The 24,370-nt window shown below is 39.1% G+C and overlaps 1 protein-coding gene across 9 annotated transcripts in view; it reads left to right on the forward strand.

Annotated features, from left to right (window-relative positions):
* Positions 1–24,370, forward strand: part of Ash1l (ASH1 like histone lysine methyltransferase) — a 130,898-nt gene that overhangs the window by 6,786 nt on the left and 99,742 nt on the right. For 5 of the 9 annotated variants that reach the window (XM_029475227.1, XM_029475228.1, XM_029475226.1 and 2 more), the window contains exons 2-3: positions 8,048–8,176; positions 9,240–9,756. In XM_029475227.1, the coding sequence (XP_029331087.1) occupies positions 9,340–9,756 (417 nt within the window). In that variant the 5' untranslated portion in view covers positions 8,048–8,176; positions 9,240–9,339. The remainder of the gene's footprint in view (positions 1–8,047; positions 8,177–9,239; positions 9,757–24,370) is intronic. The other 4 variants (XM_029475230.1, XM_029475229.1, XM_021158629.2 and 1 more) reach the window with 1 other exon arrangement.

Here is a 24,370-nt window from a genome sequence, read left to right on the forward strand (position 1 = left end):
CTGGAACTCACTTTGTAGACCAGGCTGGCCTCGAACTCAGAAATCCACCTGCCTCTGCCTCCCAAGTGCTGGGATTAAAGGCGTGCGCCACCACCGCCCGGCTAAGGAATTTTTAAAGATACTTATTTTTGTGGGTGTATGCACAAGGAAGCAAGAGAGACAGAGACAGAGAGATGAGAGACTGAGAGAGAGTACATTGAGGGGCCAGAAGAGGGTATTAGATCCCCCTGGAGTTGGAGATAAAGGTGGATCAAACAACCCAACCTCGTACTGGCAACTAAACGCTGGTCTCTACAAGAGTAGCAAGTGCTCTTAACTGCTGAGTATTTTAAAAACATACTGTGTCAGCCTTCAAAAAGAACGAGATAGATACTCTAAACCTTGTTACCACAAAAAAGGAAAATGTGCCTGCCTCTGCCTTCCAAGTGCTGGGATTAAAGGCGTGTGCCACCACGCCCGCCTAGCTGTAATTTTTTATGTTTGTGTTTTCTTTTGCATATATGTATCTGTGTGTTCGTGAGTGGAAGTGGGAGAAGACTTTAAGTGTCATTCCTTCTCAGTTGCTGTTTATCTGATATTTGAAATAGGGTCTCTTACTGGCTTGTGCTGGCTTGTGGCTCAACTAGTAGGCTAGGTGGTAGCTCCAGCTATGTATATCCTAGCACTGAGATCATAAGCAAGCACCACACTGGCATTTTTTTACATTGGTACTGGGGCTCAGAGTCAGGGCTTCACACTTACAAGGCAAGAACTTTATCAGCTGAACTACCACCCCACTCCTGTTTCTTTCTTTGTATGAGAATATTAGCCTTTCTGCTTGTCATCCTAATAATTACCTGGAAAAGTAGGGTCTCCTGTAACTTAGGTTGGATTGCAACCTTGAATTTCTAGTCTACCTGACTCTTAAACCTCCCAAGTGCCAGGATTATAGGCATATGCTAAGCCTGCCTCGGAAATTTTTTTTTTTTTTTTTAGTTAACTGAGTCATTAGAATTGTTAATAGCAGAGTCTGGTGAATTTAACTTAAATATAATTACTATTTTAGAGTTGTATTTCTGTCATTGTATTTTACAGGTTTGAAGAATCTATGAATTTTATTTTTAGTATTTATTACTTTTACTCTTAATTTTTTTCAGTTTAAAGAAAAATTTTATTTATGTGTATGTTTTTTTTTTTTGCTGCATGTTTGTCTTTATCATTTGTATATCAGGTGCCGATGTGGACAGAAGTGGAGGTTTAGTTCCCTGGAATTGGAGTTAGAGGTGGTTATGAGCCACCTTGTGGGTACTGGGAACTACAGTCTTCTGGAAGAAGAACATCCATTTCTCCAGCCCCTGCTCTTTCATTCTTACATTGAAAACTAATCTCCATAGATAGGTTTATATAACTCTTAAGATACTCTTTTTAATGATCATTAGAATTTATTTCCGTGTGCTGACTCCTGGTAATCTATGTTGTCACTAGGGAACCCCTCTAACAACGAAAGTAACCAGAGAATGCCATCACTGATTTTAGATGTTCTCATATTAGTCAGAAAAGCTTGTTGGCTCTTATCAGATTCATAAGCTACAAGTAACATGTTGATACTTTTCAATTGTTTTAGTCATACTGACAAAATGTTAAAAACATTTTCTAGTGGAATCCATCACCACAAAGAAATGGGTTGGATTGGAGACATTGAACAAGAGCAGAATTGTTCAGTCCCAAGGCATCTTGCTATTTACAAAATGAAATCCATATTGGTTTGATTTTTGAAGTTCTGACGATGAGCGCTATGTATGGGTAGTTGGGAAATTGTACTTTTGGATTTGTTTCCTACTTTAGAACCCGTGTGGTGTTCATCATGAGCAGAAGCAAGACGGTGACAGCAAAGGCTGCTCTTAAGCTGAGAGAATGTTCTGGGAACAGACACTCTCGTCACTCTTAAGAGATTATTTAATTATCTAATTATGTTTTATTTTGAAATTGGGTCTCATTCTTAGTTTAAGTTGGCCTGAAACTCACTATTTAACTCAGCTTTGTCTTAAACTTGATCCAGGACCCCAATGGCAGCTCCAGTTCCAGGGGCTCTGACTCCAGCGCACAGATTTACATTCAGGCAAAATACCAGTGCACATAAAATAAATTTTTAAAAAGACAGTTAATTGTTAGATAATGTCACATAACATATTTCTAAAGCTTACATTGTTAATCTGTTACTGTTAAAAACAAAAACCTCCATAATGGAGAACTAGAAAGATGGCTTAGTGGTTATGAGGAGCACTTGGACTTTCAGAGCATCCAGGTTAGATTCTCAGCACCCACATGGCAGGCATCTCACAACCCTCTGCATCATCTGACCTGCTCATGTGGTGCCTAGACATGTATAAAGGCAAAGCACATATATACACAAAACAAAGTAAATCTTTAAAAATAATAAAAAGCTGGGTGTGATGGCACAGGCCTTTGGGAGGCACAAGACCTCTGAGTTCAAGGCCAGACTGGTCTACAAGGAGCGTCCTAGACCTGTCAGATCTGCATAAAGAGAACCTGTCTCAAATCAGCTAGAAACAAGTAAGCAGGGCTAGAGAGGTGACTCAGGAGTTAGGAGCTCATAGTGCCATAGCAGGGCTTGACTCCAAGCACCTTTGTTGGACATCTCACAACCACTTCTAGTCCGGGGAGTCTGATGCTTTTTGGACTATGTAGGTACCTGCACTCACATATAATTTAAGATAAAATGAACCTTTAAATGCAAAACAACAACAACAACAACAACAACAACAACAAAACCAGTAAGGGCTAGAGAGATGGCTCAGGCAGTTAAAAGTGCTTGCTACCTAACCTGAAGGAACCTACATGTGAAAGGAGAAAACTAACTCCTTCAAGTTGTTCTCTGATACCCATGTTGCATATGCATGCCCACCCCCATATAAGGAAATAAGTGTAATAAAAAGAGAGTCTCAGAATTATCCTAACAAGTGTTATTGAGCAAGACTGCTGAGTTACTCAAAATCTTCTTTCTGAGGCTGTAGAGATGGCTTATAGGTTAAGAGTACTTTTTGCTCTTGCAGAGAGAACCTAGGTTCAGGTCCCAGCACCCCCCACATAATGGCTCACAATCATCTGTAACTTCTGTTCCAGGGAATCTGACTCCTCTCCTAACTTCTTAGGCCACCAGGCGTAACTTCTGTTCCAGGGAATCTGACTCCTCTCCTAACTTCTTAGGCCACCAGGCATAACTTCTGTTCCAGGGAATCTGACTCCTCTCCTAACTTCTTAGGCCACCAGGCTTGGGCATGTATGTGATACAACTATTCACACTCAAACATATAAAAGTAAATAAAAAGTTAAAACAGCCTCCACCCAACCTCCATTTATCTATTTATTTATTTTATTTATTTGTTTGGAGATAGCATCTCATATTGTGTAGTCCTGGATAACCTTAAACTCACTATATATAACTCAAGCTGGTCCACAAGTCACGGCAGACCTCCTACCTAAGCTATACAGTGCTGAGATTATAGGTGTCAATCAGTACGCTCAGCTTCAAAGACCTAAACACTTTCCTTCAGTTATTTATGCATTCATTCATCAGTCAACTAACTACAGATTTCCAGTGCTCTCATATTTCTTACTATGTTGAGGGAAAGGGACAGAGACATTTTCTTTGTTGTTTTTTGAGGCAGAATTCTGTATAGTCCTGGCTGATTTAGAATTTGCTCAGTAGACCAGACTGGCCTTAAACTCGGAGATCCACCTGCTTCTGCCTCCTGAAGGCTGTGATTAAAGGAATGCACAACTATACCTGGCCAGTGCATTTCAATTTTTATTTGTTTGTTTGTTTTGCTTTTTGAGGCACAGTTTCTCTGTGTAGCCCTGATTGTCCTGGAACTTGATCAATAGACCAGGCTGGCCTTGAACTCAGAGTTCTGCCTGCCGCTGCCTCCTGAATTTCAATTTTCAAAAAAATGTTATTATGCATGCACACAGTTTTCATATATACCTTGAGAGAGCGTGGAAGTCATATGACAGCTTCCCAGAGTTGGTTCTTGCTTTTTGCCTTGTTGAGGCAAGGTCTTATGTTACATGGAGTTATATGTTTGTAACTTCAGGCTAGATAGCCCTTGAATTTCTGGTTTTCCTGTTTCAGACTCTCATCTCACCTTAGAAGTAGTTCATATTGGGGCTACAGCCAGAGTTACATAGTGAGAGCCTGTCTCCAAAAAAAAAAAAAAAAAAAGGGGGGGGGCAGGGGGGGGGGGGGTGCCTCCAGTAGGCTGGAATTTTGGTGAGCCAGTGAGCTGGCTTGGTGATATACAACTTTAATTCCAGCATTCTGGAGACAGAGGTAGGTGAACCTCTCAGTTCGAGGTCAACATACATAGCAAGTTTTAGGGTAGTCAAGGATATATAGTTTGATCTTGTTTTTGTTTGGTTGTTTGGTTTTGGTTTTTTTTTTTTTTTTAAGATTTATTTATTATATGTAAGTACACTGTAGCTGTCTTCAGACACTCCAGAAGAGGGCGCCAGATCTCGTTGCGGATGGTTGTGAGCCACCATGTGGTTGCTGGGATTTGAACTCTGGACCTTCGGAAGAGCAGTCGGGTGCTCTTACCCACTGAGCCATCTCACCAGCCCCGGTTGTTTGGTTTTTAAGTGGGCTTGTGAGATGGCTCAGCCGGTAAAGGTGCTGACTGCTAATCTGAGTATCTGCGCTAAGGTCGATTTCTGGGACCCACAGACCTGATTCCCTAAGGTTGTCCTCCATCCTGCACATACAAACTCTAAAAGGCAGGTATTTCAGTGAGTTTTAACTTCTTTGAGTTTGCTTGATAAACTTTAATAAGCACAGTCATTGTCATTTGGTGACAGATAATTACTTGTTTTACTATTTTTTTTAAATTTTGTTTTGGCTTTTCTTTTTTGAGACAACGTTCCTCAGGCCTTGAAGATATTCAGGGGCAAACTTGTTTGTTGGTACCTTTCACACTCAGGTACAACTCCCTAGTCCACCTCTCTCCTCATTTGCATGCATACATTTAATGGATCTATGAATGGTTAGAGAAATACTAGGAAGGTTAATAGAATTCCAAATGTAGCAGAGAGGAGTAAAAGTCAGGTCTGAAAATTATTTAAAGGCAATATGACGCAGCTAAGAAAAACCAGGCCAACCTGTTTGATCCTTAAATGGTAGATTTGACTCTTTTATTGGCTATAAAGCCTGTCTTTTCATCTAAAAAAGGAAGTCATAGTAAGTACCTCATGGTGATAGACTTAAGTTAGATGTGTGAAGCATTAGTGTAGAGCTTTGCATATAGTAAAAGCTTAGTGAAATGTTAGGTACTTTAATTGTAAGTTATAAATGTTAAACTTACTATCAGGACTCATGTAGTACTTATAAAGTTTATGATAAAGTTTTACATTCCTTTGCTAAATTGTGTTCTATCAAACTATGGTTATTTCCATCCCATTCCTGGTAGTAGTAAAGGGATCTAAGCAGTAAGTGTTCTTCCACATATAGTTAAATTGTCGTAGTGATTTTGTACCAGAGACCAAAGCATTGCTTGCCTGCCTTCCTCCTCCTCTCACTCCCTTCTTTTCTCCCTCCCTGTACCGGGGTTGACCCTTGTCCATGATAGGCAAATGCTGTACTAAGTAATACCCACAGCCTCATAACACTGTAGTAATATGTATTCACGTGTTCATTAATGCATGTTTGTGTGAGAGTGTACATTATTTGAAGACAAACCCACTGAGCTGTGTCCTTGGCCTTTTTATTTTATCAGATCTATTGTTTGTTACTTGTATATGGGATTATTGTGGCAGTAGACAGAGGAATTCACTTGAGAGAATAAATAGGGTATGATTGGAAGAGCAAGTTTGAGTTTTTTCCATTCAGACATTTTACATATATGTAGAGGAGGTAGTTTTTTGTTTTTTCTCTTTCATGTAGCCCAGGTTTGCCTTGAATTTGCTATATATGACCTAGAACTCTCCTGCTCTCCTGCCTAAGTGTTAGAATTGCAGAAGTATTTCACTGTATGCAGTTATTGTTTTGTTTTTGGTTTTTTTGTATGTGGTGGTAGGGATTAAGTCTAGGTCTTCATATGTGCCCTAGTTGGAGATGGTAACTTTATGTTGCTTTCCTAGATATTTAGTGGCACGTTGCCAAATAGACAGCAAATAACATTTGTAAATTATTGTGGTGATTTCAAAAAATTCATAAATAATTCTACCATATTGTCAGATTATTATATTTTGTAGTTATATAAATGTGTATCCTACTAATGTAATTAATTTTCCAATTTGTTCATAATGGTATAAACATAAATGGTATACGGGTTCTATGCCATGAAGCTAGTGTTGACTTTTTTTCTGTTTATTGGGGTAGGGTTATTGGGGTAGGGTAGTCTTATGTGTCCCAGGCTGTCTTTGAACTTGCTGTCCTGCTCCAAGGATGACCTTGAACTTCTGATTGTCCTGCCCCCACCTTCCCAGAGCTGGGGTAGAATCCAGGATTTGATATGTATTAGGCAAGCACTCTTATCAGCTGACCCATATCCTTTTTACTTCTTTTCAGTTTCACTAGTTTGTTCTGGATTGTTCCAGAGATTTGAACATGTAAACCACAAAACTACATTTAAAATGAATGTTGAATTTGCTTCTTTAAGCAGAAAGGCAACAGTTCTTAAATCTTTATTTTTCTTTGTAACTATATTTTAAATTAAATATACTATAGAAGGAAACAGAATAAGTTATACATAACTTGGCACTCTAATTCTGGATAGAAACACATCCCCCAAACCGAAAAAAATGCCATTCACAAGCTGTATTACTTCAGACATTCAAAACAGCATGCCTGTTTTAGCTGTAGTGGTCAGTTCTTCGGAGGTTGAAGGAGAAGGATCACAAGTTCAAGGTCAATAATGAAATGCTGTCAAAACAGTAACAACAAAAACTCTGCAGTCCATGGTCTAGAACATTTGATGCCAGAAGTTTTGGTTGGGGACTGTTGGTTTTATATTTTATTTATTTATTTATTTATTTTAACTTTCAGATAGTATAATATTGATTGAATGAACCAACAGTGATTTGTTAGATTTGGGGAAAGTACTCTTTTTTTTTTTTATTTTTTTTTTTACGTATTTTCCTCTATTACATTTCCAGTGCTATCCCAAAAGTCCCCCATACCCTCTCCCCCACTCCCCTACCCACCCATTCCCACTTTTTGGCCCTGTTCTGGGGCATATAAAGTTTGCGTGTCCAATGGGCCTCTCTTTCCAGTGATGGCCGACTAGGCCATCTTTTGATACATATGCAGCTAGAGTCAAGAGCTCCGGGGTACTGGTTAGTTCATAATAATGTTGCACCTACAGGGTTGCAGATCCCTTTAGCTCCTTGGATACTTTCTCTAGCTCCTCCATCGGGGGAGGAAAGTACTCTTTTATCAAACTTTAATATTTCTGTATTATTGAGCATAATTCATAGAAATTCTGGTAATTAAAACTAAAATCAAATTTAGTTCTAGTTTTGTCATTGCTAAATTGAGTGGAAAAACTTGTTTTTCAGGGTTCTGAATCTATCACAAAAACCAGTAGAGCTTTATGTTCTATATGGAGAGAAAGCATGTTACAGAACCACCGACACTCTTAAAGTATAAACATTTTACACTGATAAAAAATTGTTTGAAGGATAAGGTTTCTTTTTCAGGATTGCAGGCCTGGATCTTTAGTTAGTCATATGTTTTGTTGTTGTTTTCTTCCTGTTTATTGTTTTGTTTTTGAGACAAAGTCTCACTAAACTGTCCCTTCTGGCTGTGAACTTGGAAGTTCTGCTTCAGAGCTCTCAGGTTTGGGCATTATATGCATGCATCATTTCGTACAGCTATGTTTTTGCCATTGCTGACGATTCTACTCAGGGTCTTGCTCATGCCAGACAAATGATACAGATAAGCTGCTCTGCCAGATAGATATATGACATCAAAACAAGCCTGTCAGTCCTTAAGAAGACTGAATTATTTGGGTCTGAGAGATGACAAAAAGTTAAGAGCTTTCTGTTCTTGCAGAGGACTCAGGTGGGATTCCAAGCCCCCACATTGTGACCGGAGATCATTTGTAATTCCAGTTCTAGAGGATTGTCTTTGATGAGCACCAGGCTCACAACCATCTGCCATTGGGTCCCATGCCCTTTTCTGGTATGTCTGAAGACAGCAACAGTATACTTACATACATAAAATAAATAAATCTTTTTTAAAAAATGGTTGAACACTGAAATTGACAAAAAGCTAGTAAAATAATTCATTTTTAATCAAATGAATTTTGTTTAAAAATGTGGAAAATACATTTCTTTAAAATTGAATTTTTATACTAGGCATAGTGATGTTCATTGTAACCTGAGCATTCTGGAGGCTGAAGAAGGAGGGTTTTGAACTTTATAGGCAGAAACAGATTAAAATAACAGATTTATTTCTAGGTTGTATTTGGGTTTGGACATCAGTTGCAGAAGCTTCTTGGTTGCTTTGCAATGGTTTTTAGTCTGGGTTTCTCTATGTAGACCTGGCTGTCCTGGAACTTGCTTTGTAGGCAGGATAGTCTTGAATTTACAGATCCACCTGCCTCTGCCTCTCTGCCTCTCTGCCTCTCTGCCTCTCTGCCTCTCTGCCTCTCTGCCTCTCTGCCTCTCTGCCTCTCTGCCTCTGCCTAAGTGTTGGGATTAAAGATGAGCACCACCGTGCTAGGCAAAGATCAGTCTTAGCTGTATAACAAGTTCAAGGCTATCTTGGGTTACATGAGATCCTTTGTCAAAAAAGAACAAGATACACACACACACACACACACACACACACACACACACACACACACACACACGAGGAGGAAGAGGAAAGAGAAAGAAGGATCTCCCTGAACCAGCCTCAAACTTTCAATCCTCTTGTCTTAGCTCCTGAAGAGCTGTGATTTAGGAATGGGCCTCCAGGCTCTGCTGTAACAGTGATTTGTGCTGTAGTATTGTGGCTTACTCATATCTACAGAACAATGAAAGGAAATATGACATTTTAAGTGAATTTACAAGTAAATGATTTGTATGTATTCTAAAGACATTGTAATTTAACTGATACACATATAAAACTGTTAGATACATATACATATATATGTGTATGTATAAACAATATGTGTGTGAGTGCTTGTTCTGCTGTCCTTATTGCTCCTTTCTTATGTTAATTATTTTCTGATAAATTTTTGTTATGATCTGTCCTGCAGGGAAAGAGATGCTGGTTGCAAGTTTTGGAAAATCCTATTTTTTTATGGAACAGTGTTCTGTAAAAGTTTTGTAAGATCCTTTGGCAATAACACACTTGTGATGGACCCTAGGAATACTGCTATGTTAGGATTGGGTTCTGATTCCGAAGGATTTTCAAGAAAGAGTCCTTCTACCATCAATCCTGGCACTCTGGCCAGCAAAAGAGAAGTAGAAATAGAGGGTACCACAGAAGAAGAGGATCCTCGCAAGCGGAATCGAGAAAGGGGCACAGAAGCAGGAAAGGAGGATGGTTTGACGGATGCACAGCAACAGTTTTCAGTGAAAGAAACAAACTTTTCAGAGGGAAATTTAAAATTGAAAATTGGCCTTCAGGCTAAGAGAACTAAAAAGCCTCCAAAGAACTTGGAGAACTATGTATGTCGACCTGCCATAAAGACAACCATCAAGCACTCAAGGAAAGCACTTAAAAGTGGGACGATGACAGATGAGAAGAGTGAGCACTGCCCTTCCAAATGGGTGAGTGAACTGTGCAACAGGACAGTCATTGTCAATACCTGGATTTCTCTACTAATCTTTATCTATACTAGGTACAGATCCCAGAAGTATGAGTCTAATCTTTAGTTGTTTCTAAATGGGCTAGAAGGAATGCTAAGAGCATAGTTAATATATCTGTGTCTATAGTTTGAAATTACTCAGTTTGTGAGTGTGTGTGGGGGTGCCACATCCTGCACCTGGAGGTCAGAGGACGACTTGGGTGTCAGTTCTCTCCTTCCACCTCCACATGGCTTCTGGGGATGGAACTCAGGGCAGGCTTTCAAGACAAGCACCTTTACCAGCTGAGTCATCTTACAGGTATAAATGTGTATCTGTAGTTTTATTTGTAAAATTATGATGTCTTAATAGGGGCATACTCAGATTGTTGCTCCTAATGTGACAGTGGAAAAAAAAACCTTGGAGGTTATTTTTTGGAAATGTAAATTTTTGAATCTTGCCTTTCTATTTCCAATAATGAAGGGATAAACATAGTAACAGAAATGAAACTGAGGCTCAGAAATAAAAGGTTATCATAGCACCTTTCTTTTAGCATGTTTGGAAGGATGTCATTCACTAACATAGTGAATTGAAAGCTTTTGTCGAATGAGTTTTTTTCTAAGACATTCACATAAGGCACACTGCAGATCAACAGTCCTAGCGTCTCTGGAAACCAGTGCAGGATATCCTCACTCAAAGCAACATACAAACAAAAAAGTACCTAGCTGCCTCCTTGGTAGTGTGTAGGCTTCTGGGGTCCCTGTCCACTCTGCCACAGGGCATGGCCACTGGAGAGGCAGGACACGGGGAGTTGACCATGCTGTTGCTAGACAGGTGTTGGGCTGAAGGGCAGCCCCAGGACACTGGGGGTGGGTAAGCAGTCTGAGGTGCCAGACAGCTGGAGCTGGCTTGGTGGTCCGCAAGGCTGGAGCCATCTGGTTCTCAGGCTCTTGGGCATCCAGGCGCTGCTGGAAGCCATGGAAGAGCCTAGAACAGAGTCACCATCATCCCCCCCACCCCCACCCCCGCTGGATCTAGCCCTGGGGGAGGACTCCCTCCAGCTGGTTCCACGGGGAGAGTCCTTGGCTTGGTGTTTGGCTTGGACTTGGGCTTGGTGGCTGCTGTGGCTGGGAGTGCAGAGAGGCCTTCTAAGGGAGATTAGATGGTGGCTCTGTAGGCAAAGGCCTTTTCCATGGCACCCCATGCAGATCCAAGTGAAAAGAGGCAGTCCGTGGTTTTAAGACATTTATTGTCATGGCAGAAAGTGGATGTAAATCCATATGGCACTTCTCAGGGTGGGCCTGAGCTTAAATACCTTTTGCAGGGAGGAATGTCTGGGAAGGAGAGTTTATTGGCTCCAGGCCTTCAGGTACCTCATTAAAACGGAGATCTGTCTTGAGCCTATGGTCATGTCCTCTATATGTGGAGGGGCTTGGGACCTTGCCCTTACATGACTGATGTCCACAAATCTATGGAGGGCTGCAGCTAGTAACAGGGCCTGGTGCCCACCTACCATCCCTTCAAGGTCTCTGGGATTTCGAGCCTTAGCTCTGCTGGGAACCAAGTTATTTTTCAGGTCCAACAGTAGTGCACTCAGTTATTTGGGAGGCAGAAACAGGTGGATGGATCTCTGAGTTTGAGGCCAGCTTGACTTATATGGAGAGATCCAGGATGGCTAGTACTACTACATAGTGAGACATTGTCCCAAAAATAAATAAATAAATAAATAAATAAATAAATAAATAAATAAATAAATAATAATTGTGGCATGTGCCTGTTGCCCACAAAAGCCAGAATTAAGTAAGTGTTGGATTCCCTGGAAAATTGGGGTTGTAGGCAGTTTTGAACCTCGAGTGTGTGTGTGTGTGTGTGTGTGTGTGTGTGTGTGTGTGTGTGTGTATGTATATGTATGTATGTGTATATGCCACAGTATGTGGATGTGGTTGTTGCTTCTGGGGATTGAATTGGTTCGCAAGCTTGCTGGCAAGTACCCTCCCCCAAAAAGTCATTTTGCCAACTCTTTGGTTGTTTAGTTTCCTTTAGATATTATTATCTAAAGCAGTTGATAAACAATTTGCCATGTGTGTAGTTTTCAACTCATAAATTGTTTTGGGAGCTTGGATATAGTTCAGTTTGTAAAGTAGTTCTGTAGCATGCTTGAGACTTGTATGCAGTCCTCAGCATTGAATACAAAAAATTTTTAATTATTTTTATTCATAACTGCTCTTACTATTTGAGCCTAGGCTCACCTCAGACTTGCTGTATATACCAGGCTCTCCTCACACTCAAGATCCTGCCTTAGCCTTCTTGGTGCTATGATTGTAGGCATGGTAAGCATGTATCTCTGTGCATAGCATCAGTCTTTACTTGTGGTGTCTGGATTTGATACATCATTTGCAAAACTTTCTGTTTTTACTTATTTGTTGGCAGTTTTATATATGTATAGAATATATTATCACATCCATTCCCAGCTCTATCTTCTACTTCAACACATGTTCTTTCTACTTTTATTTCTCCCCCTCCTTCTGGTTTCTTTGTGCATGTGCCTATGGTGTAAATGTCCTTGCAGGCCAGAGGTGTAGGATCTCCCTGGAGTTGGAGTTAAAGGTGGTTGTGTCCACCCCATGAGTCCTGGGAACTGAACTTGGATATTCTGAAAGAGGAAGTATGTGTTCTTAACTGGTGAGACATTTCCCTAGGATCCCCCAACCCCTGTTTTAAGATACTGAGAGTAAAACTGTTTCTCTGATTTCTTTCTTAGAGTGGTGGTGGTTGATATATCCGAAGGCTATTGCGCATATGTGTGTATATACATATATGTATATACACACACATACACACATACACACTCACATATATATATACACACACACGTATGTATATATGTATATATGTGCACATGCATACATATATATACATATATACATTTAGCTTAAGGTGTCTAAGATTCTGATTGAGGCTTTAAGAATTCTTTGGTATATAGTCATACCATCTTCAAACAGAGATACTTTGACTTCTTCCTTTCCTATTTGTATCCCTTTTATTTGCTTGTCTTAGTGCTCTAAGACCTCCTAGTAGTGAAAAAAGTGGACATCCTTGTCTTAATCCTAATTTTAATAGAGATGCTGTTGAAGTCCCCGCCCCCTTTAATATATAATGTTGGCTATAGTTTGTCATTTACAGCTTTTACTAGGTTTAGAAATATTCCTTCTATTAAAAGTTTCCCTCTCCCTCCCTCCATCTTTGGCACTCCCCAGCCCCTCCTAGATCTCACTATGCAGACCTGGCTAGCCTGGAACTCTATATAGGCTGCCGTTTAATTCACAGAGATCCACCTCCCTCTGCTTTCTGAGTACTGGGATTAAAGGCATATACCACAGTGCCCAAACTCTTCAGAACTTTTACCATGAAAAGTTACTGCATTTTGTCAAGTTTTTTAATGTAACTATTGAGATGGCTATGTGATTTCAATATATATATGAATGATGAATGAATGAGGATTTATCTATTTAATGTATGTGAGTACATTGTTGCTGTCTTCAGACACACCAGAAGAAGGCATCTGATCCCATTACAGATGGCTGTGGGCCACCATGTGGTTGCTGGGATTTGAACTCAGGACCTCTGGAAGAGTAGTCAGTGCTCTTAACACTGAGCCATCTCTCCAGCTTTCTACTCTTGAATCAGTTTGTTGACTTACACATTGAATCCTCCCTCATCGATGGAATAAACCAAACTTGCTCTTGGTAAATGACCTTTTTTCTTTTTAAATGCCAGAAGAGAACAAACATATGATTGTTCACTGGAGCTGGTAACAGGTGGTTGTGGCCACCTAGTGTGGGTGTTGAGCACTAAACCCTAGTCCTTTGTAAGAACAGTAGAAGCTCTTAACTGCTGAGCCAATCTTTCCAGCCATTTCCCTCATTATTTTATGGAATAGTTTGGAAAGCATTGGTGTTCTATCTTTGAAGATCTGGTAAAATTCACCACTGAATCCATTTGTGTCTGCCACTTTTTAGCTGAGTGAGGGTTTTGGGAGCTGGGGATAGTGAGACAGGGTTTTCTTGAGTAGCCATAGCTGTCTAGAACCTGCTCTATAGACCAGGCTGTCCTCAAACTAAGAGATCTGCCAGTGCCTGCCTCCAGAGTGGGACCAAAGGCATGCCCCACTACCTCCTGAGAGAGTTTTAATTCCTGTTTGTATCTTACTGCTACAGATATGTTTACATTTTTAAAGTCTCATTAGTAGATGATAATGCATCTAGAAATTAATTTCTTTTAGATTTCCCAATTAGTGGAATACGTTTTTAAGATAAGACCTAAATGATATTCTGAATTTTATTGATATCCATTGTAATGGTTCCTTTTCCGGATCTGATTGAAATAACTTTGATCTCTTTTTTGGTTAGTTTAGTTTCAGGCTTTTTTACCTTGTTAAGTAACCAATTTTTTTTTTTTTTAAAGCACCAACTTTTTTTTCTATCTTTTTAAAAGAGCCAGTTTTTTTGTTTCATTTTTTAGTGTATATTGCTTGTGTTTGTTAGATTCCATTTTGTTAATTTATGCCCTAATCTTAATGATTTTCATCTTTCTACTGTTCAGGGGTTTCACTTGTTTTTCTTTTAACTTAGCCCTAAGGTATATCATTACATTTGGCTGATTTCTCTGTGGTGTTTGTATGTATGTTAATATAAACACTTAAAGCTCCAAACTTTCACTTTAGGACTGGTTTTCTCATACCCTGTCAGAGCTGCTGTATTGTGGGGTTTTTTTGTTTGTTTGTTTGTTTGCAATTTTTTTTTAAAAGTTTAGATTTGTGATTCTTTTAAGATCCTTTTTTTTTTTAGATTTATTTATTTATTTATTTATTTATTTATTTATTTATTTATTTATTTATGTAAGTACACTGTAGCTGTCTTCAGACGCACCAGAAGAGGGCATCAGATCTCATTATGGATGGTTGTGAGCCACCATGTGGTTGCTGGGATTTGAACTTCGGACCTTCGGAAGAGCAGTCGGGTGCTCTTACCCACTGAGCCATCTCACCAACCCTGCAATTTTTAATAAAAGTTTCTTCTTGATTTCTAGAAGGACCTATTCATTATTCAGTAGTGTGTTGTTTAGTCTCAGTAAGTCCGTGTCTGCTCTAGGATTTTTCTTCCTCTGTTATGCTGTGGACCTAATATATGACCTGTTTTAGAGAAAGTTCCAGTGGCTTCTGAGAAGAATGTGTTGTGCAGTGTTTGAGAGGGATGCTCTCCAGGCAGGCGTCTGCTGGGATCCTTTGATTTAGGATGTCACTTAACTCAGATGTTTCTCTGCTTATTTTTTGTTGTAAGTACCTGTCAATTGGTGAGAGTTGGGTATTAAAGTCACCCACTGCCATTGTGCTCGATGAGCCTGTGGCTTTACTTGTGCTGTCATTTGTGTTATGAGACTGGGTGCACCTGTGTTTGCAGCATATTTGTTTGGAATCTTAATGTTCCTTTTGATGGAATGTTCTCTTAATCAGTCTGTTTTGTCTGACACCTGCTTCATTTCCGGGTCTACTTGCCTGGAACACCTTTTCCACCTTTCCACAGGAGGTAGTGTCCGTCTTTTGTGGTAATATACATTTCTTAGAGCAGTTGACAGTCTACCAGTCTCTTTCTTTTGATTGGGGAGTTAAAAGCACTAATCTCAAGAGTTATTGAAAAGTGTGTGTTGGTGCCTATCATTTAGTTGATTTTGTATTGTTTGGTCTTTTTTCTTCTTCCTTCTCACTGAACTATTATACTAGCATAATTCTTTTCTGTGGCTTCGTAGATGGATTTGGTTTTCTTTCCAGTCTAAAGGATTCCTTCAAGTATTTTCTGTAGAGCTTTCTTTAACCTTTTTTTTTTAATGGAATGTTTTTATTTTTCTTTCCAGTTATGACAGGTAGTTTTGCTGAGTATAGTAGTAGCTTGGGTTGGCAGTTGTCTTTCATAACTTCAGAACACCTGTGCAGGTCTCCTGGCATTTACAGCTTTGGCTCACTAGTCTGAAGGGCATGGTGTATGTGCCGTTGTAACATGGCCAGGGAGGTGCTTTTCTGGGGGTGTTAGTGTCCTGAATGCCTCCTGCATCTGGATTGGCATCTCTCTCCTAACTTTGAGAAATAATTTGTTCTCAATTTCTAAAAAATGTTTTCCACGCCTTTAAAAGCAGCTTCTTCTCCTATACCTATTACCCATAGATGTGGTCATGTCAGCGTGTCACAGGCCTTGACATTCCCATTCCTATTTATTTTCTCGCACGCTGCCCAGTTCTCCCACGCTGCCGTCCGTCTTGGAGATGTTCCCACATGAGCGTGACTTTGAGTAAAAGTTCCAAACAATACTATGAAGACGTTGATATTTAGACTTTAAGATGCTGCATGTTAGGATTACTTATCAAAGACCACATTTAAAAATAAATTGACTTGAGTTCTAGAAACTGTAAAAGATAAAAAGTTTTCTATTGTCTATAATTTTAAAAACTGCATGGATCTTCATAGAATTGGCTGTACAAGAGTATTCCTCTTTCACAGCATTCCTTTTTACTTCATATGCAGTTGTTATAGGATTTACTTGTTAAAGCACTACAAGGAATCTATATGAGGAGGTGTGGTCTCTGCAGCCTCAGTGTTGTGTGTGGTTCTGGTGGGGACGGGAAGACTGGTGAGTCCTTCTCTGCTATCTGCTTGGACCCTGCACTCCTTCCTTCTAGTCCAGTGTATATAGAAAAGTTTGTCTTCACTCTCTTTATTTTGGCATTTATGGAGAGAGAGAGAGAGAGAGAGAATAGCTGTCACATTAAAACAAAATTGCTAAATTTCCTTTAGATCTTTATCCATTTCATGGTTATATGGGCAGGGGTTGCAGAATTCTACAGAAGAGATTAGATTATAAGCAGATACATATAAACCAAAGTAGGGAACATAGTACCTTTTCCTTTTAAGCTCTTTTGCATAGGATTGAGCAATTATGACAGGAATTATTAAACAAGTAGGAAATTTCTTAAGTATACTTAGTAGTAATTTTGAGCATTGAGAATTAAACTACCCAAACTTAAGAAGCAAATTTAAGTTTACTAAGTTGAGAGACTAGAAAGATGGCTCACTGGTTAAGAGTACTTTCCGCTCTTGCAGAGGACCCAGGTTTGGTTCTCATTATCCACATGGCAGCTCACAACCATCTGCCCTCCAGTATCCTCTTTTGATCTCCGTGGATATCCTATACACATCAATATATATGCACACATATACAGGGTAATACTCATACAGATAAAAGAAATAAAATTTTAAGTAAAAAGATTAATGAATAACTGCATTTTAAAAAATGTAAAAGTACAAGTTGGTATGCCAAAGAAAGGGAATGTGGGAGGGAGGCAAGCATAGACTTAAATATATTCCCTCATCTCTCTTGTCCTTAAGTCTGCTTCTGTTGTACATATTTTTTCTGTTTTGAAACTACAGTGTAAGATTCTATTTATTTTTCTCTTAAGGTGACTTTTCAATTTTTACATTTCATTGTCCACATCCCTCCTCTTCCTCTTTGTCTAGAACAAGTTACTTGTTGGGCCCGGGTTTGGTCAGTGGCTGTCATGTCCATTCACTGGCGAATAGGATGTTACTCATGAAATATTTGTTTGGTTTCCTAGTTCATTTTTCTTGGCTTTTTAACAGCTGAGACATCTCTCCAGTCCTTACTGTTCTTAGATTGTAGAATGGATAGGAAGGCTGCGTGTGCTCTAATTGTCATCGTTTTCTTATGTTCAGAATGAGGTTTGAGGACTGAATGGTTTGTTTCATTGTTGTTCTTGATAACGGATGTCATCATTGAACCAAACTGTCAGAAGGCATAGCTTGAGAATTGAGCCTAAAAATCATTAATTTAACTCAATAATTTACATGCTTATTTTTATAGTTTTCTAATCATATCTCTTATTTCATTTTAATTTGTAAGTCATTCCAGAGCTGCTCACATACAGATTACTAGATTACTTAGTAAGTGCAATTACTAATTAATTTTCAAATATAGCTGCGTGGAATTAAGTGAAGATTTCTGAGGGAGAGTCCAGAATTAAATGCATGTATAACAAAACCTAGAACTTGTGTGTGTGTGTGTGTGTGCATGTGTGTATGTGTATAAGGGTACACGTGCCACAGCTTATGGAGAGCTATCAGAGGACAGCATTGTGGAGTCAGTTATCTCCTTGAAGCTTTAAGTTCTACAGATAGAACTTGGATCATGAGCAAGTTGCTGAGCCAGTTTGCCAGCCTGAAGCCTGGCAGCTTTTGTGGAATGTGACATGTAGAGAGAGTCGTGGTAGAATATATAGTGACACACGAGTTGTCTCCTGTCTGATCACTGGGCACTTTAATGGCTCAGGTTTTCGAGGGCTATGGGGTTCCTCTGAGTAAGAGATTTATTAGGAAGGTTACTAATGCCATAGCCAGACATGCAGCATGGTAGCGACTCTTAGGAGAACTCAGACTCAAAGTTGAGAATCCCTTCTTTTGGATTTCAAAAGGGAGGGAGAAGTTCCACACACATATGCTTGCATGGAGGTGGAGAAATGACTCAGTAGTTAAAAGTATTTGCTGCTCTTCCAGAGAACCTAAGTTTGGTTCCCAGCACCCATGTTTGATGCTTTGTAACTAACTGCCTGTAGCCATGGTACCTGGCTTCCTCTTCTGGCCTCCACAGGCCCTGTACTCATTTGTACAAACCAACACATACATAATACACATAAATAAAAATAATTTTTTTTTAAAAAGTAAAATGTGCTTGTAATCTGGCTGACTCTGATTCCTGTGCAGAAGACAAAGGATTCTTTCTCAAAATCTACATTGTGAGGAAGGAATGTGTGAGCTCAGAATGTGGGGAAAGTAGGCAGGCAGGAAGGGCCACTTTAGTTAATACATGTGTATTATAAGGGGCATGATACACCTCTGAGAACTTGAAGTCTACTAGTATGGTGCTTACAGACAAAATCAGTTATGAGGATGGAGACAGAAAGAGGTCCCTGCGGTCCAGGTGGTCCTGAGCCTAACCTAACAAGCAGAAAGGGTATCTTAGTTACTGTTCTGTTGCTATGAAGTGAGACTATGACCAAGAAAACTCGGGAAAGAAAGCAGGGACTTTCTTTTAATTTATTGGGGACTGCTTACATTTTCTTCAGAGACTTAGTAAATTATCATCATGGCAGGGAGCATGGCAGCAGTTAGATAAATGTGGTACTGGAGAAGTAGCTGAGAACTACATTCTCATTTGCAGGCAGAGAAGCAGAGAAAGAGAGACTGGATCTGGTATGGGTTTTTGAACCTTCAAAGCTCACGTTCAGTGACACACACCTCCTAATCCGTCTCAAACAGTGCCACTCCCTGATAAGTATGTTTTCTAGTGTATGAGTCAATGGGGGCCATTTTTATTCATACCCCCACATAGGTATTTATAGAGCAACATGCCAAAAGACGAGATTAAACCAGAAATGTGTTCTTGAGGTCATTTTTATGTTGGGAATAGTTATAAATGGAATCTAAGGCAAGATTGATGGTTTTCAAGTTAAAAGAATTTACTGCTTTACCAGAAAACGAGAGTTCAGATTCCAGAACCCACATCAGGATCCAAGGAATATGAAATTCACTTCTGGCCTTTGTGGCCATCTTCACACAAATTTTAAGAATTAATGAATAAATAAAGCCAGGTATGGAGACAAATCCATTATGCTAGGAAGAGCTTAAGTTTCAGGCCAGCCTGAATTACACATACATACATACATACATACATACATACATACACACACACACACACACACACCCTGTCTCAGCAGAGGTGAGAAGAAATCTTATACATTTCTTTAAGTTTAAGCAGGAAAAACTTGCTGTTGAAATTACTAATATATAATTTATATATTGCTATTGACATTTTTATATTGTAGTGTTTTCTGAAGAAATTAAATTTCCTTTGCTAGTTTTGGCTTGCTCTTTTTTAGACAGGGTTAGAAAAGTACATTATAAAGCACGTAAGATGGCACAGTGTATAAAAAGGCACTTGTGAGTTGAGCTCCATTTCCTGGAACCTACATAATGGTAGAAAACTCTCTCCACAAAATTGTTCTCTGGCCTCCACAAATGCACTTGTTCCCATGAACTTGATTGTCTTAGGTAGATACTATTCTGATCTATATATCCAGCTCTGCTCTTTTCTTAACTTGCCAAATTTATTTAGTTTCGAATGATATTAACATGGTTTCTTACTTATCAATATCTCTTAACAATATTTCAAAAATATTTTCTTCCTCTGTTTGTGTGTATGTGTAGGCATGCTTGCCTGGGCATACTCTTCAAAGTCGAAAGTTGTTGAGTGTGGTCTTCTATTGCTCTAACTGGAACTTAGAGCAAGTGCCTAGGGTTGCCTGTCTGCCTCTTGTGCTCAATTACAGATGTACATCTAGATTTACATAAGTGTTGAAATCTGAATTTAGGTCTTGATGTTTGTGCAGTAAACATTCCATTCTCTGAAATATCTCCCAAGTCTCTTCTTTTTTGTTTTGTGAAACATGGCCTCACCTGTAGCCTTAGGATTAATTAAAATGCATAGCAATCTTCCTGCCTTGACTTTCCATATGCCAGATTATAGGAATTATTATATCCAACTCAAAATACTTTTTAATACTATCTTACTGATTTTCAAGGAAATCAAATACAATGCCAGACGGCGGTATACCTTTAATCCCAGCACTTGGGATGTAGACACAGGTGCTTCTCTGAGTTTGAGGACAGCCGGGTCTACAAAGTGGGTTCCAGGACTGCCTGGATGACACAGAGATACCCTGTCAAGAGGACACCTCCTTCTCCCTCCCCCAAAGAAATCAAATAAACAAACAACAGATACACATACAAAATGACAGTATTCTCAATCACATTTAAAAAAAAGATTTATTTATATATTTATTTATTATATGTAAGTACACTGTAGCTGTCTTCAGACACTCCAGAAGAGGGCATCAAATCTAATTCCAGATGGTTGTGAGCCACCATATAGTTGCTGGGATTTGAACTCAAGACCTTCGGAAGAACAGTCAGTGCTCTTAACCGCTGAGCCATCACTCCAGCCCTCTCAATCACATTTTAAAATAATTTTCTTTTTTTAGCTTTTTTTAAAAAATAAATGCATGCTTGTAATCAAGTAATTATCATGCTATCACTAACAAGCATAGTCATATATTAAGTAACAAGCACTGTCATATATGGAGCGAGGTTCTCTCTTCAGTTTCTTTTTGGAGGCATTTAGAGCTATGAGTTTTCCTCTTACCACTGCTTTCATTGTGTCCCATAAGTTTTGATTATGATGTATCTTCATTTTTATTAAATTCTAAAAAGCCTTTAATTTCTTTCTTTACTTCTTCCTTGACCAAGTTATCATTGAGTAGAGCGATGTTCAGCTTCCATGTATATGTGTGTTTTCTGATGTTTTTGTTGATATTTAAGACCAACCTTAGTCTGTGGTGATCTGACATGATAGGGTGCATGGAATTATTTCAATCTTCTTGTATCTGTTGAGGCCTATTTTGTGACCATTTATATGGTCAGTTTTAGAGAAGGTACTGTGAAGTGCTGAGAAGAAGGTATATTCTTTTGCTTTAGGATGAAATATTCTATAAATGTCTGTTAGTTCCATTTGGTTCATAACTTCTGTTAGTTTCACTGTGTCTCTGTTTAGTTTTTGTTTCCATGGTCTGTCTGTCTATTGATGAGAGTGGGGTGTTGAAGTCTCCCACTATTATTGTGTGGGGTGTGATGTGTGCTTTGAGCTTTAGTAAAGTTTTTTTTTTCTTTTCATTTTTCTGTCTTTTTTTTTTTTTTTTTTTAATGAATGTGGCTGCCCTTGCATTTGGAGCATAGATGTTCAGAATTGAGAGTTCATCTCAGTAGATTTTTCCTTTGACCAGTATGAAGTGTCCTTCTTTATCTCTCTTGATAACTTTTCATTGAAAGTTGATTTTATTTGATATTAGAATGGCTACTCCAGTTTGTTTCTTTGGACCATTTGTTTGGAAAATTGTTTTCAAACCTTTTACTCTGAGGAAGTGTCTGTCTTTTTCACTGAGGTGCATTTCCTGGATGCAGCAGAATGCTGGGTCATGTTTATGTATCCAGTCTGTTAGTCTATGTCTTTTGGGGGGAAATTGAGTCCATTGATGTTAAGGAAAAGTGATTGTTACTTCCTATTAATTTTTGTTGTTAGAGATGGAATTATGTTTGTGTGGCTGTCTTTTAGGTTTGATGAAAGATGACTTTCTTGCTTTTTCTAGGGTGTAGTTTCCCTCATGCTGCTGTTTTCCATCTGTTATCCTTTGTAGGGTTGGATTTATGGAAAGATACTGTGTAAATTTGGTTTTGTCATGGGATATTTTGGTTTCTCTGTCTATGATAATTGAGAGTTTTCCTGGGTATAGTAGCCTGGGCTGGCATTTGTGTTCTCTTAGGGTCTGTATGACATCTGCCCAGGATCTTCTGGCTTTCATAGTCTCTGGTGAGAAGTCTGGTGTAGTTCTGATAGGTCTGCCTTTATATGTTACTTGACCTTTTCTCCTTACTGCTTTTAATATTCTTTCCTTGTTTAGTGCATTTAATGTTTTGATTATTATGTGACGGGAGGAATTTCTTTTCTGGTCCAGTCTATTTGGAGTTCTGTAGGCTTCTTATATGTTCATTGGCATCTCTTTCTTTAAGTTAGGGAAGTTTTCTTCTATAATTTTGTTGAAGATATTTACTGGCCCTTTAAGTTGGGAATCTTCACTCTCTTCTATACCTATTATCCTTAGGTTTCATCTTCTCATTGTGTCCTGGATTTCCTGGATGTTTTGGGTTAAGAGCTTTTTGCTTCTTGCATTTTCTTTGACTGTTGTGTCAATGTTTTCTGTGGTATCTTCTGCACCTGAGATTCTCTCTTCTATCTCTTGTATTCTGTTGGTGATGCTTGCATCTATGACTCCTGATCTCTTTCCTAGGTTTTCTTACTTCAGGGTTGTCTCCCTTTGTGGTTTTTTTATTGTTTCTATTTCCACTTTTAGATCCTGGATGGTTTTGTTAATTCCTTCACTTGTTTGGTTGTGTTTTCTTGTAATTCTTTAAGGGATTTTTGTGTTTCCTTTTTAAGGACTTCTAGCTGTTTACCTGTGTTCTCCTGTATTTCTTTAAGGGAGTTATTTATGTCCTTCTTAAAGTCCTCTTTCACCATGAAATGTGATTTTAGATCTGAATCTTGCTTTCCTGTGTGATGTTGTATCCAAGACTTGATATGGAGAATTGGGTTCTTATGATGCCAAGTAACCTTGGTTTCTGTTGCTTATGTTCTTACGCTTGCCTCCTGCCATCTGATTATCTCTAGTGCTGCCTGCCCTCACTATATCTGACTGGAGCCGTCCTTCCTGTGATTCTGGTTTTATCAGAACTCCTCAAAGTTCAGCTGTCTCTGTGATCCTGGGATCCTGGGACCCTGAGATCTTGGTGTGACCAAACTCCTGGGATCCGGTGGTCCTGGGCATGTTAGAGTGCTTGGAAGTGGAGCTTCCTCTGGCTGTTGTGGTTCATGCCCAAGGTCTGCTCAGGGCACCGGCCCATACCAGAAGGCTTTTCAGGGTTTTTTTGTCCTTTATCATACATTCATTCTATTTCATTTACTCATTTGGATTGTTCCAAAGTTTTGCTATTAAAGCTGGTGATGCAGGGCTCAGCTGGTGAAGGCACTTTTGGTGCTAAGCATGTCAACCTGAGTTCAAACATTGGAGACCATGTAGTGAAAGGAGAGAGCCAGTTTCTTCAAGTTGTCCTTCCACAGACATACACAGTAAATAAATAATAAAGTAAAAACAGCCAGCCGGGTGTGGTGGCGCACGCCTTTAATCCCAGCACTCGGGAGGCAGAGGCAGGCGGATTTCTGAGTTCGAGGCCAGCCTGGTCTACAAAGTGAGTTCCAGGACAGCCAGGGCTATACAGAGAAACCCTGTCTCCAAAAACCAAAAACCAAAAACAAAAACAAAAAAACAGCCCACATTCGTATCATTAGTCAGAAGTAAGATAAAGTGTATTAATTTACTATGTCAAAAATCATGAAAATATATCTAAAATAAGTATGTAGGTTTATATGATTGACAATCAACAAAGAAAATATCTTAAGCCAGAAGTCTTGATAAATGCCTATAATTCCATAGGAGACTGAAAGAGGCAGAACACTGAGGATTTGAGGCCAGCATGACTATAGAGTTAAGGCCTTTTCTCAAAAAAGAAAAAGAAACAATAGTGATAGCATTTGATATAACAGTGCATAAACTAACAAAAAATGACATTAGTGTACTTTCGTTTTGTTTTATACTCACTTGGGTCTGTCTGCGTATGTTGTTATCTGTGCTCCAGTATGTGGGTGGAGTTCTGAGGACAACTTGTAGAGTTGATGGCCTTCTTCTACTTTGTTATTTTTCTAGGGATTAACTTCAGGTTGTCAAGCTTGGTGTCAAGTACGTTTACATCTTGCCAGTTAGTTTTATTTTCTTTTGTTGTTGTATTGATTTGGCTTTTTCATATGTTCTT

Source organism: Mus caroli, chromosome 3 (assembly GCF_900094665.2).
Source record: "Mus caroli chromosome 3, CAROLI_EIJ_v1.1, whole genome shotgun sequence".
In the NCBI taxonomy this organism is placed as follows: Eukaryota; Metazoa; Chordata; class Mammalia; order Rodentia; family Muridae; genus Mus; species Mus caroli.